General features: G+C 48.5%; 1 protein-coding gene across 1 annotated transcript in view; it reads right to left on the reverse strand.

Moving 5' to 3' along the window:
• Positions 1 to 1,273: 1,273 nt before the first annotated feature.
• Positions 1,274 to 18,718, reverse strand: part of LOC121403886 (serine/arginine repetitive matrix protein 1-like) — a 62,894-nt gene continuing 45,449 nt past the window's right edge. Inside the window, 7 exon segments of the mRNA XM_041591971.1 lie at positions 1,274 to 1,447; positions 1,771 to 1,880; positions 16,050 to 16,153; positions 16,219 to 16,406; positions 16,408 to 17,121; positions 17,610 to 18,155; positions 18,226 to 18,331. Of these exon segments, the coding sequence (XP_041447905.1) occupies positions 1,274 to 1,447; positions 1,771 to 1,880; positions 16,050 to 16,153; positions 16,219 to 16,406; positions 16,408 to 17,121; positions 17,610 to 18,155; positions 18,226 to 18,331 (1,942 nt within the window).

Here is an 18,718-nt window from a genome sequence, read left to right on the forward strand (position 1 = left end):
TTCCTGCACACAGACACACAGACACAGCTCTCATACATACATACATATAGAATAAGCAGGGAGGGGGTTGTGTATGGGTCACTGTGACTGACTGATAAATAATGTTAAGAAATGTTCTCGGTTCTGCGTTCATCATTTCAATGTCTTTTTGTCTTTTTGCTGTTTATTTTGTTTTTGTTTTTGTTTTTTTTTGGGACTTTAATTAAATCGTTTGCGAATGCGGAAAACAAGAAGCGCAGAAGCCGAGATGCCAACAAGTGAAATGAAAACCGAATTGAAAGTTTATGTCAGCGAAAAATGGCGGCTCTATCTGTCTATCTGTCCTATCTCTATCGTTCGCTCTCTCCTCTGTCTGTCTGTGTGTGTGTGTGTGTTTGTGTGTCTGCGCAACCCGAACGTCAAATATGTTTGCAGAACTTTATTATGCAAAATGCCAAACATTCTCCAACTTGTAGACGTGGGCTCTGTCCCCCGCTTACCCGCTTCCACGTTCTGTCCTGCTCTCTTCTCTCCACTCCTTTTCTTATTCCTTATTTCTCACTCACTTCTCACTCACTCTACTTTATTCTTCTTTTTTTTTTTTTCCTAACTCTTTATGTGTGTGTGTGTGTGTATGGGTGTGTAGATTGCTGTGCGCGCAAATCTCATTTGAATTATAATGATGACGCCGCCAGCTCGGATACGCACACACACACACACACACACCCAAGCACGCAATAAAATAAAAAAAAAGTAAGCAAAGTTAACAGAGTTCGCCATGTGATCGAGTCAAAAGTACCCTGGAGAGACCAGCTGTACAATTCCAAAGTCCAGGCACTGAGAGCTTAAACTACAAGTATTATTCAGTAGTAAGAAATACAACAAAATTTGTTTCAGTTACCAAAAATCTCCCAACTATTTTATTGGCATGCTTCAAATTTCAGCGGGCTAAAATTTTATTTAAAATAATAGTTTAGGCTTTAGGCTTAGTACTTAGCAACTGAAATTTGCCCGAAATTTCTCTCAAAGAATCACTCTCTGAGAATCACTCCAGAATGGATTTAAATTGCGCATCGATTACGTCTGTAGAATCCCAACAGAAGCCCCGTCCAATATGCCCCCATGAGTGATATGTGTGCAGGGTATCAGCAGCGGCATGTGGCAGGGGGCTTGGTAGGCATGGACCAAGTGTTGCTCCTCGCAAAGTCACATCACAGTCCCAGTGCCCGAGCCAGTGCCAGTGCCAGTCCCAGTCCCAGTCCCAGTGCCGATTTGGCCATAATAAAATGTGCGCCTACATACCTGAACATGCTTGCGGCGGCAATGGAAATATTAACGTCGTGGAGCTCTTGCGTCGCGCCACCGCACAGCCCAGCGATTGGGGCTTGAAGCTCCGCAGCTGCTGCATAAAATCGGAGCACTCCATTAGGGCCACGTCTGCGAAATGCAGGTCGCACAGGATCTGGTTCTGCATTGCCAACCAACAAACAAACAAACAAAAAAAAACAAAAATGGTGTGAGAGAGAAGCATTAGATTTGAGAATTTTTGCTTAGCCGTAAATGATTTATTTGTGACTTCATTTGTTTTTGTTGCCTTTGGCATTGGCTGCCCGCACGAGTATGCTATTTTGATTAAGCCACTTGCCACTTGTGCCACACATGCAGCATTTGCCTCATTTGCCTCATTTGCCACATAATGAGCACCGAACAAAATGAGCAACTGCATTCGAGATGAGATGAGTTTTTGTTTCGATGGGCAGGATGGGTGGGTGGTGGATACAGGATACATACCTTGAACCTCCTGGCGCGCCTCTGGTTGGGTCCTGTCAAATTCAAGCCGCACGAGTTGCACCGCAGACACTCCTCATGGTAGTGGTTGTTGTCGTACAGCGGCGATGGTTCTGCAATGGACAAATGAACGATCAAAAACTAAGCCAACACTTGGCCCAAAAATGCATTTTACAAATCAATCAAATGGGAATGGTGGGGGTGGGGGGTGGGGGGGGGGGGGGATGGGCATATGGGAATGTGCAAGCCGAAACCGAAACCGAAAACCGCACACGAACAATGATGAACAATGTTAGTCAGCGGCATATCAAAGCAAATATTGCTATTAATTTGCATATACATAACCCAAATATGAAGGAAGGATGGATGGATATCGTCATATGATGTGATATGCCTGGGGAAATCCGGATGGGGTGTCCTGCTCCTGTTCGCAGGATGTACGCATGGTGTGTGAGACCGCATACACACACACACACACACACACACACACACACACACACAAACAATAGACTGCTGGAGCGACTCAATTACAAACGGAAATGAGTTTCTAATACAAGCAAATTGCAAAAGGATAGGGCTGGCTTTGCACAGTGCCACCACAAAGAGAGCCAGCTGGAAAGTGTGAAAGAGAAGGCGAAGCGTGGCAGGGAGTGGAAGAGAGAGTGCTACAAAATTGTTGCTTGTTGAGTTGAGTTGATGAATGGGACTGTTGGTGCCAGCCCTTTATGCCCTTACCACAATAAAACAAGATTCGGTTTCTACGAAATGAAAAAGCAACTGAATCCTCAATCAAAGTGATAAGCTAACGAGAGCCCGAGCCCAAGCCAGAGCCAGAGCCAGAGCCCGAGCCAGAAACAGAGAAATTTTGTTTGGCTTTGGTGTTTTTGGGATATTTAATAGCATTGCCAAGTGCTGCCAAGAGAAGCTGCCTGAAATGGCCCAGAGAAATGCCATACAGACCAGAATAATAGATATATCTACTGCAGTGCAGGTATACTGGCACAAACACTAATTGCCAGTTGATATACAATTAATTTTATAAGCTGATGAACGGCAGGGATTTGTCGTGCAGCAAGACTTTGCTAGGAGCTTAAAGAGTGGCCCAAAATGAAGCAAATACTTGTCTATCGAATAAATGAAACAATTTCCTAGATGATTTTTATTTGATTTTTTCGCTTCCTCCCATTAGGCAAAAACCAAGAGCAAACAGACTTTGCTGCTGTTGCTGCTGTTTCTGCTGCTGCTGCTGCTAGTTTTTCAGCGAACATTTTTTGGTTTTTTCGTGGGGGGTTACAGTCGTATTTTGTTGTTGGTTGGTCTGGGCCCAGCCTGGCAATCAAGTGGCTATAATAATGAGCATGTGTGCGCGGCACTGCCCCTTTTTTGTTTGCCCCTTTCTGGGTGCGGACATCATAATTAAATGAATCAGGCAACCGGAAACACATTAAGAGCCAGCAGCTGGCTGGAAAGCGACACCCGATCATCGCCAAGCCAACATCATCATCATCGCCAAATCTATCCCGTCGCATTGGGATGCCGTGTCTGACCCAGCGGTAATCAAATGGATGTCCCGCGAGTCTCTTCTGTCCGCTGTTCCCTGTCGCCTGTTCTCCTTTATTGGAAATTGAAATATTTGTAGGTACACCATAAAGTCAACATAAATGATCTCTTAGGTCGTTGCCTTTAATTCTAGCAAGCCATAGGTATCTACTTTCCATTCTCTCCTTTGCTCGAATGTACACTGGGCGTATACGCAATGAATTTAATTTTGTATTTTGAGGGCAGGCGAATCTCTGTCACAGATCCTGCGACAGACTTTGAGTTTGCATGAGCCACCCAAGCGATGTCATAATTGCTGCGAATGCATGAACTTTGCATGAATTTGCAAACTTTGATTCTCTTTTCTGGCAAAATCGAAGGCTGGACTGGGCTGAGCTGGCCTGGCCATCTGCTCTGCCGATACACCAGACAAGCGAAGCCGCAGAAAGCACGCCCGCATTCAGGGCTTGGCCAGAAAGTTACCAAGCAACCAACCAACCAACCAACCAAACAACTTGCAGGAATTCCACTCGATTCGATTGCAAATGTGGGCCGAGCCGGCCCGGGCCTGGCATGGTCGAAACTTTACGCATATTTTTGCATTAATGAACTCGACTACGACTACGACTACGACTGCGACGGCGACTATTTGGCAACAGCAGAAGTTGGGCGAATACAATTTGCATTTGATAGCCAAGGTATGGACGGGGTAAGGATGCTCTCGCAGCATTCCGCAACTAATTGGTCTGCCGGCCAGCAAAACTATGCACCAAACTAATGCAATGAATGTCCACTCAGCCAGAGATACTACTCATACCAGCGGTGGGGGAGGGGCGTACGGGTGTATGCATGGCCCATAAAGTACATCCAATTGCATTGTCAAGAGCAGAACAAGAAGCGACTGAAATGAGCAACAGGCATGACAGCCAGAAAGTACTCGAGAGCAATGTCGTGTCATGTCATTTTGTATGCTGCAGCCAGGGTGGGGGGTTGGCTGGTTGGGTCCTTGAAACTCTGTCCAACAAGCGAGACTCCAGCAATTGTTTTAATTTAATGGACCATCAAAACGAAAAACTATTTACGCTTCTGGCGAATTTTAATCAGAGAACGCTACGAAATTTGACTAATTGAAAGACGACAAAATTAGTCTGCTTGCATTGGCTTGAAGAGGGGATGAGGATGGGGGTGAGGTTGTGGATGGGGATGAGGAAGAGGATGAGGGTATGGTAAGCGGTGATTGAACAGAATGAAAGTTATTTAGGAATATTTGATTTAGTCTGGGCAGTTATTTGGCTTTTCTTTCTTTTCTTTCCTATATATGATCATCAAGGGCTTAGCTATAGCTTCCACCTCTCTCTCTCTTTCTCTCTCTCGCTCTCTCTGCCTGTCTGGGGGAAAAGCATGGCTTTCCGGGGACAATGTTCTGTTCTGTTGTTCTGTTGCACTCTTCATAATATTTTTGCTCTCTGGCTGGGCAGGGCTGCTCTTCCTTTTCCCCCATTTCATTTTACGACAGCTGCTGCATGGAAATTTTGCATCCGCACTTTCTTCAGTTGGATTTCGGCATGTGGGGTAGTGATGCTAGAGGGGCGGGGGAGGGAGGGGGCAATATAAATTCATGACTTTGATAAATTACCAACTAATGACCCAAAAGAATGGCAAACTTCTGGTTTTTAGTGCAGAAATCAAGCGTTAACTTTTTGCTTTGAGCACTCGCCTTCTTGCCACTTGCCACTTGCCTCCTTGCCACTTGCCTCCTTGCCACTTGCCTCCATGCCACTTGCCACTCTGGTTTTCGGCAGGAGGCCAGTTCGAAACAATGGCTGCTTAATGGCTCGTGACAGGCACTCTGAGATGGTTCTCTATTGTATACCCGAAACCCCCTCTGCCTGCCGCACATCTCCTAGCCCCCGCCAGCAATCGGTGGGCGGGTGGAGGCGTGGCAATTGTCAGACAATGCCAAGCAGACTGAGCAACCAGAATTGCCTGCAAATGCAATTTGTTTAGAGAAACAGTTGCATATAACTAGCTCTGCCTGCTAGAGCGAAAACAGGGCAGTGAAGGGGGCCGGAAAGAGGGCGGGTGGGAGATGTGCTTGAACTTAATTGAGCGTAAATAATATTGGACCAAGGGTAGGAGCACATAAGGCAGCCTGCCCCACCGAGAGCAGGATGCTAGAGGAGGGCAAATAACCAGGCAACCAACGAGCCTTCAATGCACTTTCATTAAAATTATTAAGTGGAAAGGGAACTGCACAGAGATGGGCAAAAAGGGTAGAGGGGGTGGCTTATGGGGGGGATGGTTGGGGGGATGTTGCATAAAGGGTAGATGTAGATATGAACATCCACCAGTTGCCAGCTTAGCCTCTGCAGCTCTGCAGGTGCAATGCCCCAGAGAAATCGCTTTGAAACAGGTCAAACCCTTTGACGCAACTGTACTTTGTTAAACAGTTAGAAGGTGCCACAAACTTTTAGTGTTAATGAGTACCCAACTGTTTTTTTTTTTATACGTATTGTATTGACAGAAGATTCTGTGCCCCTTCTGTGCCCCTTCTGTGCTGCTTCTGTGCTCCTTCTGTGCTCCTTCTGTGCTCAGTAAACGCATGAAAATATCACAACTTTGCAAATAGTTATGAGAAAAAACAAGCCGACAGGGACTTTCACCTGGGGGGAATTATGCTTAATGAAAAATGTAATTACTCCTGCCAGTCTGCAGGTGCAGCTGTGGCATAGAATTGCGTTTAGCCTTTGGAGGCAACTGTACCTCAATGGGAACTTTAGCAGCTGTTGAGTCTGTCGTCTGTGTGTAACTTATCCAACTATGATTTGTCAAGGACCTCAACATGTCGGACAATACCCCAAAGGCATGTAACACTGTTAGCCGTACCGAGTGCCCATTATAAATGGCCAACTTACCTTCCCCCACCCCAACACCGAGACAAGGATCTCAAGTAAGCTGAAACGCAACTGTACCCCCCAACCCGCGTCACTTGTTTGTCTCCCATTTGGACTGGACTTGGACTGTTGTTCAATTATCGCTGACAGTAAGCTGTCATTAGCCCTGCGGACTAGCGCCAGGGCCTGTCACGACGAACAGCCTTCAGTTTTGTCGCATTCTGCTTCTCCTGCTGCTTCTCCTTCTGCTTCTGCTGATTAGTGCAGTGCAATTAAATTGAAGCATATCATTTACCCAAATTGCTGTCCACCGCTGGTCACTTGGCGACCCCAAAGTGCATGTCGCACTTGTTGCCACCGTTCACCCTTTTGTCACAGCGCAGTGACAGCGGCGGGGGTCATGTGGGTCAGCGGCCAACGGGCAACGCGTAGAGTCCCTCAGCCAAGGGGCGGAGCAGAGTCATCGGCCCCGCCTTGTGTGTACGTGCGTATTTATGGGTCAACAGGGACCATAATCGACCCCAAACACACACAGAAACACACGCAGTCAAGCGCTGGTCATTCTTTCGGTGCGCTTAACTGCAGTGCTACAGATGGGTGAATGACACGAAAGAGGATAAAGAATGAAAGGGGGTGAGGGTGGGTGGCTAAAGAATGATACCCGAAACATCAAAGTCTGCGGAATTTGGAATTGTCATTGCGTGACAGGAATCAGACATTGGAATAACCTTTTAACCTACGCTCTGTACGCACTTTGGAGGATCGATGAGAGCACTTGGGAACTCTGGACTTGCATCATTCGCCAGTGTACACTGTACATGCATGGGTCCACCTGTCCACCACGACCCTCTCAGCCGTACTTGGCCGTAATTACTTTCCAGCAAGCAAATGTGTACAAATCGATTAACTAAGTCGTTAAATTTCTAGGCCAAAGCCAAAGCCAAAACCCAAAATCCAAAAATAAAAACGAAAAAAACCTTACTTAAAAAGCGAGCGGCTAAATAATAGAAGGCGAAGCATGCAACATAAATTCCAAAGTCGGCACGTAAAATGTTTTTTTTTTTTGTGGTAATTTTTTTTGCGGCATCGCCAGGCGCGCATAGTGCGGCTTTTAATGGAATTAACGTGCACAAAAATGTTTCGCTGCCGTCGACTAAATGCTCCAAAAGCTACCATCTCTGTGGGCATCCCCCCAAAGCCCTTGCTCCCATGTCCCTACCCATGCCCATGCCCATGCCCATGTGCCCATTCATTCTCCTCGCTGCTCTCACGTAGCCATATACACACATGTGCCCGAAAGTGTACTTTTGGGTGGCTGCCATTCGACAGTAGACGACGGCAAATGGATTTAAGGCTCAGTGGACGCCATGCACGGAATGAGTTGTGATTAATTTTTGGGCCCGACAGGATTCAGGCTGCTTGTGTCGAGCACCGCAAATTTGATTTATAAACATGAGTCGGAATCTTCGCACTTGTTGAATGGGCCCAAGCAAAATGAAGGAGCGAATTTTACGCATGAGCTCCCCAAGGGTGGCAGCAGGGGAATTTAATGCCATAAAGAATGATCAACGGCAGAATCAATGGCTGTTACGTCCGTTTAATTGCAGCCAACTTGCAGGTCTGCAATGGACTGCATAAAAGTTGTGTAAAATAGTTGCCACTTAAAGTTCGATTTTACCCAAAGGGAGCAGCGCAAGCACTTATCAATATGAACCGATTGCAGTCCCTGCAATGGGGATTCGACTGGTTGTGGCATCCCCGAACACGAATTAGACCCGGCTAAACTTTCGCACCCCCAGACGCCACTTAAGCGTCAAAGAGTGGGAGAGAGAATTGTGTGAATCTATTCCAGGGCCTAGAAGCCACCCACTCCACTCCCCATACCACACCTCAGCCTCAGCCAAAGCCTCAGCCTCAGCTGCTCCTCTAAGCCAGGCAATTTGCATAAAAAACTTTGTTTGCCCAAAGAAAAGAATACATATTATTAAAGAGAAAGAAAAGTGTAGCTGTGGGTGTGGATGTGGGCCATATGTAGATTTGCAGGCTGCTGGGGGGCTGCTGGGCGGGGGCGGCCACATAGTGGGATAAAAGATGTGCTAGGAAGCCCTCGAACCCAAGGGCTGGGCTGGGCTGGGAGTGAATGCCGGCGTAAGTAACCCGAAAGTGCAACAAAAGTTAATTCAGTTTTGAAATGGTTTCGAGCGTGCAACTTTTTTGATACGAGCATAACCCACACACACACACACACACCTCTACACCAAAGGGATATGGATATGAGGGTTATGGGGGATATGTTATGGCTGGGGGGCTGTGGGTGCTGTGTGGGCTGCGGGTGCTGTGGGGGCTGCGGGTGCTGTGTGCGTGTGAAGCAGAGAAGAAACTTGATCAAAAACTTTTTGCTGGCCAAAAAGGAATTTGTGCACATTTTATTTCATTTTATTTTATATCGCTAGTGCCCGTGGTGTTTCGCCTGCAGGCTCCGCCTGGCCCAAAACTTTGATTGATCCCCAAATCGATCAGAAATCTTTGCCAGATTTACGCTGGGTTTTTTTTTCTGATTTTAGATACAGTTTTTGTTTGGCCTGAATCGGCTAATTAATGTGACAGACCCGTTTCGGGGTGTAGTTCCCCTGTAGCGGGTGCCCTTCAGTCGTCTATTTTTACTTGGATGCGAGCATACAGCAGCGTGCTGGCGAGGTGTTCGTGGCAGGGAATTGCGTGCCAAGTGTATTAGCAGAGCGCCTTCTGCGCTGAGTAGAAGGAACAGCTGAATGGAGTCAAGGTGAGTCAGGGCTTTGATCCTGGTCGTGGTACCTGGTCCTTGGTTCCTTTTTCCTTTTTCCTGGTTCCTGGTCCAGGGCATTTAATGGCCAACAATCTCTGGCATTCACTCACATCCTCGCTCAATCAATGTCAGCTCTACTCCTCACTCCGCACTCCCCATTCCCCATTTCCAGTGTCCCCACTCCCGTCTGCTCTTGGCCCTGTGTGTGTGCGTTCGTGTAGCCAACTTTTGGCCCCATTCTGTTGGCTGTCTTCGTGCCCGTCATGCTGCTGCCATCCTGCCATCCTCCATTGTCCCTGTCTCGTCTTGTTTTCGTGCTCGTGCTCGTCCTCGTCTTGGTTCTGCGTCTGCGTCTTCCCTTCCTTGTAGTTAAATCATTTGGAATTTTATTGAGTAAACTGTTTTGTAATTATTTTCATCTGCTGCCACGTCATGCTCATCCCTCGTGGCCCCCCAGTCACAGTCGTTCCAGTGCCAGTCTCAGTCCCAGTCCCAGTCCCAGTCTCCGTGACAGTGACAGTCCTTGGCAGTCCCCAGACTCTAGTATCTACTCACCACTTACCACTCCCCTGTCCCCCCTTGTCGGTGTCAGAGTCGTTTGGCTGCTCCAATTAGCAAAGCGACAACATGTTGCGGTCCTTCCCGTGCCACATATACCCCCATCATATTACACCCTTACCCCTACCCCGCCACAGATTTGCTGACAGAAACCCCATCGATTCGACTCTGTGGCTCGCTTCAGCTGGTGGAAAATTGTGTGTTGTGTTAGCCTGAAGGAAATGCAGTAAATCAAAAATGTTTTCACATGTAATCAGCCATGAAGAGAGCGCCAAATGGGAGCTGTGCATAGCTGCGGATAGCTGTGAATTTACACATTTAGATTATTTTTAATCACACTATCATCCCCTACAAAATCATGTTCGTGGAGAGTCAGTTACACTTTTCCTTCCTTCCTTGATGGGGATATCAACACACACACTCAAAAATATACAAATATATTTTTATAAGGTAAGCAAACAAATTTCTTTGCTGCCACGGTTTTAACTGACACCCAAAATAGCTGGCGAACACATCGAATACCTCAAAGACGTCATGATGTGACGCTGATCATGACGTTGAATACCCAAAAGCCTTAACACACACAAACAGAAGCCCCTCCTCATATCACGACGTTACTTTATGCCATCCAAGAACACAGTTTGATGGTAAGTGATCGGCCCTCCATCGCCTCTGATTTCTGCATGAACTTATGCGAATTTTCTGTTGTTTTCTTTGCAGTTAAATACAAATATAAAAAGTTCAATAAATTACAAAACTAAAAGCAAATTTGCCAAATTGGTTTCTTATATTTCACTCGGGGGAAAAGAGATTTTTTAATCGTTATTAAATCGCGTTTTCATTGTTGAACAGCAGCTAAAGCAGCCTCTTTGCTAAGTGGGAAGTGGGACCAGCAGGCGAGTTGGTTATTCATATATTTTAATTGGTATTATCAGATTAATATAGTTTTGTGTTTGCCGAATTCAAATCGATTGAATGCCGCCGCTTGTTGTCTAAGCAAATGCCACAGCTCCCACTACACACATCTGTACATACATATACAAATATGTATGTATCTGTGCACAGACTCTTTAGCGTATCGTCGGAGGACAAAACTTAATTAAATTCTTAACATCTGTGAGGTTATAGTCCGACGACGACTGCGACTGCGACTGGGACTCGGGCTTCAAACTTCAACACCTACAACAGGCGCAAACGCAAACGCACACGCACACAGACAGGCATGCACACACACATTGTAAGCACTGCTGGTTAATGGGTCAGGTGATTTTCTATTGTCCTCGCCGTTGCCCTCCTTCCCGCAGGACTGCATGTTTAATCCAAATTACTAAAATACACACACACACACACACATATCCATGGGGAGAGACAGGACTTTTGTTTGCCCTCCCCTGCCGTTCCACTTGTGTGGGTGTATGGGTGTATGGGTGTGTGTGTCCAGCCTTGTTTGCTGTATTTTAATGAATCTATGAGTCGACCATTCGCTATGCGGCGGTGGCGTCGGCGTCAGCGGCGTCGGCGTTAATTGAGCCAAAGTCAAACATTCTGTCTGGGCCGAAACTAACCCATCACCTATCTACTGGCACTGACCCACAGGTAATACCACCCCCCCACCACTACTCTAGCCACCCGTCCCATTACTTCAATTAGTGCGAGGTTTTCCTTTCGTTTCCTTTTCTTTTCCCTTTTTTCTTCTTTTCGTTTTTGGCTTCGCGTGCTGCAGGTTGTGTGTTAATTTGATTTTATGGAAATAGCCGCAAGAGAATGCCGAAGAAAATTACACCCAACGATTGCATGTGAAGCACACACAGAATATTGCAAAGGGTTATACGATATCCCAGCCCAATAATACACATACACCGATATGCGCATTATCCTGCCTGTATTTTTCAGTACTTGCAGCAAATACAATCAAGAAAAATCCAATTATCAATCAGATATTTATGACTTGATTGTTTCATGGAGTCTTTGAGGGATAAGCAGACGCCATGGCAGATATATGTAGTGCAGCTCTTGGTATAATATATCTTAGAAAACTGCAGTCAATCAGATATTTATTCCTCGGTTTATTCTTCAGTTTATTTTTCGGTTTATTCTTCAGTTTATTCTTCGGTTTATTCTTCAGTTTATTCTTCGGTATTTGATCTTTTGAAGAACCTTTTTTATATTTCCATCAGACTCAGACTCTTTTGCTCTCCCACTGCCACTCAATTATCGGCTGGTCTGATGGACATTCTGATTCGACCACCAATTGAGAGTTGAACAATCGTATAATTCCACCGTTGGATAGGCTTCTCTATTCAGAGATATTGATTTTGTAGGATATTAAGCTTCCACAAACTCCCCGAGGACTTGCCACGGCACCCTGCTGTGTCCCGCTGTGTCCTGCTGTGGGATTTTAGTGCGTACAACGGTGCGTATGATTGACGCGGGCTTTCTGGCTAGCAATTTGGATACGTTCCAAAGGAGTTCCAAGGAATAACCAGCCGGTTGGGGCAGTGGGCGCGTGGGGGAGGACAAGGCAGGACAGGACAGGACAATTGACAACCATCTTGTTTGGCAAATAAACGCGTACCATTACCACGAAACTAAACTGCTGTCTCAATATTATTATTATTATTATCATTTCTATGGCATTTGGCCCCAGCCCCAGCCCCGGCCCTTGCCCCTGCCCCAGAACCCCATTCAGTCCGGCCTGCTCCCAGTACCAGTGCTCCAGCCCCTGGCCTGTCCATGTGTCCGTGTTCTGTCCTGCTGTTTTCTTCGGTTTATGTGCTTCTTGTTATTTTTTGCCACTTTTTATGCGACACTCAAGCATCTCCACCTCCCAACTGCTCTGCCATGGTCCCATCCCTATTCCTGTTTGGCTGTCAAATATTTCAACGGAGAAACGAGAGGCTAAAGAAAGTGACAGCTGTTAATGGCATTATACATTTGTGCGGCTGACACGCCTCCTGCGGTTGGGTGGTTGGGTGGGTGGATGGCAGGCAGTCAGTCAGGTAAAGTCCATCATCATCGGTTTGATTGAGCCCGGTGCTGGAAGTGGGCCTATGCTGTCACAAATAAAAAAAACACACGCCGAATGTGATATTTTGATACCCTTGAAGAAGGCCTTACGACTGGTTGGCTGCATCTATCAGGCATAAGGGTATCTATCCCATGCTTCTGTCCGCTTCAAAGTTATTGAACTAAAGTCAAGTCTTTGGACTTTGGACATTTAAGGAAAAGATTCTTTTTTTATTGGCCTGCGATTCTGCCTGTTTATGGCCACTGCTGCTGGCGTCATAGCAATTTGCATTTTATGGCCAGAAATGATTTGAAAACTTTCGAGTTTTAAATCGATGGCATGGCCAGCCAACCAGCCAGCCAGCTGCTGCTAATTCATTCGACAACGAACTCTTTTATGAGCTGCAGAAGACCAGGACCAGGAACCAGCAACCAGGGACCACGATAGGTCAGTCCATCCATCAGTTGGTACAATCAATCACTCAAACAATCAATCGCATCGAATCGAATCAAGCCTTACCCCCCAATAACATGAATAAATATTTTTGGGTTTATCGCTAAAATAAAATTGTGCCTGTCCGGAGCTCACGATGAATTAGTCCAATCAGTTGGACAAAAACAGCAGCATTATTGATGCATACAAAGGGCTGTGCTAAGTGACCAAGTGACTAAGTGACAACCATGACCTTGACCTTGAAAAAGAAGCGTTTTAAAGAGTCCTTTGTTGGGAGGATACTGAGCAACAGATAGAAGTTTAATTAAATGAAATAAAAGTACAAATTAAATTTGGGAATATTTGCCTATTCTATTGAAAGTTTTCTTAATTATTGACTGCAGTTAAATGAGTATATTCGAGCTGAAAAGTCACTCATTCAATGGCCAACAAAAAGAAGTAGTTAGGCAACGAACCAACCAGAGAAAACTTTAGTTTGACTTACAATTAACGTAAGCATTATCCAGTGCCTTACACAGTGGTCGACCCCCTACACCCCATCAATCGATAAAAAATTTGGTAATAAAAGTGTCCCTTTTGCATTTTGGAAATTAATTTTCTGTTTGGCCATAAATTAACATTAATTTCGTGCCTGAATAGCCTCAACCTCAACCTGAACCCTTTCCCCCGTCTCCACTTGCTTGTCTTTGTATCGTAAAAATGCAATTATAAATATTAATGTAATCGATGGCGGTTAAGTTGGCGGCAGATAACTGGCCCATGGACTGCCAATTGCTGATTGCTGTCAGTGTTCATTCGTGTCGTACTTCGTCGTGCGTCCTGCGTCCTTTTTCATTCTATTTTGTCAGCTGGTATTCTGTATTTTCGTAGGCTAATGGATTGTTTGTCCAAATTAGTCAGAGTAATCCATCTTCAAACGGACAGCTTTGACTTGGGAATAAACATTTGGCGGCAGTAGTTGAAGGGAAAAGGGTTCTACACAGGAAGGTACACTTCCCTTTCCCTTTGTCCACTGATGGCAGTCAAAAAATACATAAGCAGTAGGTAGGTTGGAGTATATGAGCTATCAAAGAATAAATACGTTCTATTCCTCCATCTCGAATCTCGAATTAAGTGGAAACAAAGTTCATTCTAGACTTGCTATAAACTGTTCAATCCCATGCGCTGCAGTTGACTGCCAGATCTTGTATCACTTCGGCAGAGCAATGAATAAATGTTAGCTTTCTTTTTCAGCAGTCAGGTGGAGCAGCTCTTATCCTGTGATTAACTTGCTTTGAGTTAACCTTCGTCCCTAAGCTGATGGGGGAATTTAAGACGCAGGTTAATTTGCTATATAATTGCTCGGTTTGAGGCAAGTGCTCTGCTCCCCCCTACCACTCAGTATCAATTAGCCAGATGGTCCAGACAGCGACAAATCCTTTGCCAGTCGGCCCACTGCTGCTGCTGCTGCACAGAGTGAGTCCTGACCCTGACTCTGCTACTCTGTTTGTTGGTTGAGGTTTTTTCTCTGATTTCCAGGGGCAAATGGCAGATTTGTTTGTCTGGCAACAGGTTCAATCAGAATGTGCCATCTAGCCATTGCCATTCTGCAGCCATGTACACTGGCGCCACTTGGCCGCGAAAAGGATACTTGTTGCACCATCCATACACGTACGTATCTGGGTCTGGGTTCTGGGTCTGGGTTGTGGGTCGGGGTCTCGGTCTCCGTCTCTGTACTGTGTCTGGTTTAATGTTTGGGTTTGTCATTGTTGGCTGGCTGTCATACAAAAACTCCCATTCGCAGTTCATTCATAACACACAAGAGAGAGCGAGAGAGAGAGAGAGAGCAAGAGAGGCGGCACGGCACGGCACTCATTCAGAGAAAGAGACTGGCACACAGATAGGGAGAGGACATTGCACTTTCATTCATTAAAGTCCTGCGATGTTGTCGTCGGTGAGTGTGTGCGGGGGGGTTGGCTTGGGACTACTACTGGATGTTCATATGTGTGTCATGGACTTTTGTATGCTTTGAATTATTTAATACAGACCGCTGCGACTACATTTGCTGCTGCTGCTGGCACTGCTGCTCGACGGCTGGCGACGGCCGCTGCGCAGCGACGCAACGCCGTCGCTGCCAACGTCAACGTACTGGGCCACGTCGCTGCCGTTTGTCGCCGCTCTCTAACTGCACTCAAAGCTGGCTCTCACAGCGAGGACCGCAGCAACAGAAATCCACAAACAAAATGTTCACACACCGAAAAAAAATTGGCAAAAATATTTATTGTATATCTTGTACACACTCACGCACACAGTGGCTCACACACTTGTGCGCGCACACACACAGAGGCAGTGGCAGTGGACCGACAGACCGACAGAACGACAGAACGACCGACCGACCGACCGGGTGATAAGAGCGCGAACAGCGGCAGCTGTGAGGGTATGGAGCGAGAGAGAGAGTGTGAGAGAGAGAGCGCGTTGAGTGGGGAGCAGCAGCGGGGCCGGCGGCAACAAACTTTTTATTTGTATTTACAGTTTACGATGGCGAACACGGGGGACTGACTGACTGACTGACGGACTGACTCGCTCTGGGGGGTTGGGGGGTCTGGATGCCGGCTCGGACTCGGACTCGAACTCGAACTCGGGTCTGCGAGGGTGCGGGTGCGGACTCTGCCTGGGTGCTTGTGGCACGTCTGCGTCTTCAACAGCAACTGATGGCAGACGGGAACGGAAGGCCAGGCACCGCCATTGACATGGCAACATGGCATCCTCTCCCTGCCCTGCCCTGCCCTGCCCTGCCATGCCCGGACCTCCACTTTGCCAGCGAAACGATTCACACACGGGTTGGCAGCACGGTGCGACACACAGCTGTTGGGACTGCCACGCCAGCTGCTGGAAGCTGACACCAAAGCTTTTTTAAAGTTGAGCTTTTGGAAGCAGTTAATCCACCAGCTGGCAGGACACACACGCAGGACACTCACTTTGAAGCGCGGCACTTTCGAAACGGGCAACGGGGAACTGGTTACGGGGAATGGATTATGGCACAGGCGGCTGGCAGCTGGCGGCTTACCTGTCTGAGTGCTGGAGTCGAAGAAAGTGCTGGTGGTCTCCACGGTCATGGTGCCGATGGTACCGTCAATGATCTGAGCCGATGAATCGCGACGTCCGCGGTAGCTGCAAAAAGGAGTTGATGGAGAAGGATTATCTGCTGGAATCTTCTGCTGCAAGGGAGTACCCACCGACAGACGTCATCGCTCTGGGAGCTCTGGCGCCGGAAGTTGCGGCAGCGTATCATCTCCTCCGTGGTGGACTGGCGCCGAAAGCCGCGCGCAATGAGGATCTCCTCGGTGGTGGACTGGCGCCTGATGGCGGGTCTCTGGTTCTGTTCCACAGCCGGCAACGGTGGTGGCCGGGAGCACGGACTGGGGATCCCGCGACGAGCCGCAGCTGTTCGATTCGGGCGAGTGGCGGGCCGCCGAGCTGCTCTGGCGGCGCAGCGTGTGTCGCCGTGGACTGCCGTCGCGCTCGTGTGTGCGGTCGGGCGAGAGATGGGTGCGCGAGTCGCGTCGTCCGCCGCGCGAGGCGCTGTCCGGCGAAAGGGAGTCGCGGCGCGAGGCACGGCGCTCACAATCCTCGGGCGGATCCGGGCTGAGGGCTGGCTGGGAGCCGCGTCGACTGCCGCCAGGCAGAACGCTCTCGTCGAAGGCCGTCGCCTGCCGCTGCAGGCGGTTCATGCGCGGTGCGCGCTCCGGACTGTGGCCCGCCTTCGAGTCGCGCCGATTGACGCGGCCGCACTGTGTGGTGGAGTCGCGCCGACCCTTCGGTGCCGTTGGACTGGTGGCCGGCGGCGTCACCGAGCTGGTGATGATGGTGGGCGGCGGCAGGGCCTGGCATGCGGAGTCCACCTGCTGATGGTACTGGATTAGTGGCACGGAGACGGAGTCGGAGTGACAGGAGCCGGCGGAGCTGGTGGAGGGGCGCTGCTCCTGCCGGAAGTTGGGGAACTCCGGGGCGGCGAGCGAGTCCCGCTTCTTGGTCACCTGGTACTTGGGTGGCGGTGGCGGCGTTGTCACGCGGCCGGCGACATTGCTGTCCCGCCGGCTGCTCGACAGGTAGCTCTCCCCGGATCCGCGGCGCGAGGCCTGCGTGCCCAGAAGAAGAGAGGAAGTCGGGGGAGAGAGAGAAGAGTTGCATGCTTGGGTTAAGGTCAAAGGTTAATTGGCAGAGTGGAAGGATTAGTGGAAGGCTTCCTGCTAATGTCAAATCATTTCAGTCACGTCCAGCTTAAAGTCCTTTCAAAATGTTAAATGCTGCAGCTTAAAGAAGTACAGTCCCGTCAAAAGATCGCATTACTCTATCCCTTTCCTATTCATGCGACTAAAAACTAAGTACAGTCTCGTCTCATATTTCAAATCGGAGCATCTGAGGCATCTGGCTGGGAATATTGAATCGATCGTGGAGTGAGAGACTCTGCTACGTCCGTGTTGGCAACTCCAGTCCGGCAGTACAGTCACGTCAAGAGGAGGGGCTCCCTACAAGGCATACTTCAGGCATTCCTGAAGCATTCCTTCCTGCTGCTCTGCAGGATGATGGCAAGGTCATAGTTTTGGTATCAGTGGCCGCAACTCACGCTCTTAGTGGTAGTTTCGACGACCACCACATTCACGGAAATGTGGCTTGGTGCTTGCTCCTCGACGGCGGTGCTCTCGCGCCTGTTCCAGTGCTTCACGAACTCGGCCGTGTTCGATTCGCGGCGAGATCTGATGCTGCGTATGCCGGAATCGGCGCTCGACTCGCGACGCTTGCGTGGGGCAATGTACGTGATATTGCCCCCACTGGTACTGGAACCAGTCCCAGCCCCAGCACCACCAGCACCAGTGCTCGCATCTGTCGTCGATGTCCGCCAGGGCAGGCTGCGGGCGAGATCGGCAAGCGTTTCGCGCCGATTCAGCTGACCCTTGTTGCGGGCCTGCTGCTGGGCCTGTTGCTGCTGCTGCTGTTGGGTCTGTTGCTTGGTGCCGCCGCTCCACTCGCGCAGAATGTCAGTAAGTTGGGCCAAGGAGCTGCGCCGCCGCCGTTGAAGTCCTGGCGGTGGCGACGTGCTCGGTGGGGTTGTGATCTGGGCGGCGGAATCGCGACGTCCGCCTAATCGCTGACGGATCGTTGACTCTTCCAGCTAACACCAAAGGTATACCAAGCATTAGTCGGATAAATCATGATGGCTATCACCCAGTAGATGCACTCACCTGTTCGCGGACGAGGTCGTCCCAGCCGTTGCCACCTGACCACACCAGACCCACCTGATGTGACATGATGGGCAGGTTGCACACAAAGCATACCGCTGTCATTGTCCTGCAACGAGACGAGCACACACTCAGCACGGAACGCACACATCTTGGCACACAACAACTATCTATCTATAGGCGGATGCAGTTAGTATATATTGTATGTATAGTTATAGGTATTCGTGTGCAGAAGATATTCTTGGATAGGCTGAATAGGCTGAGATCGGTGGAGCGCAGTGGAGCGGCGGCAGCCATGCAACAGGATGCGTGTAATGTGATGCGTTTGTGGTGGGAGATGCGTGTGGACTGGCCAGCAGAAGCAACAGCTGAAAGCTGCTCAGTTGTGTTTAGGCGGTAGCTTCAGCTATAAATATAGCTCCAAGCTCAGCGCTCAAGGTTGAAGGCTCAAAGTTCAAGTTGAAGGCTGCTCTAAGCTGTAAGCTTTTAGCTGGTA

Source organism: Drosophila obscura, unplaced genomic scaffold, assembly GCF_018151105.1.
Source record: "Drosophila obscura isolate BZ-5 IFL unplaced genomic scaffold, ASM1815110v1 contig_165, whole genome shotgun sequence".
Classification (NCBI taxonomy): Eukaryota; Metazoa; Arthropoda; class Insecta; order Diptera; family Drosophilidae; genus Drosophila; species Drosophila obscura.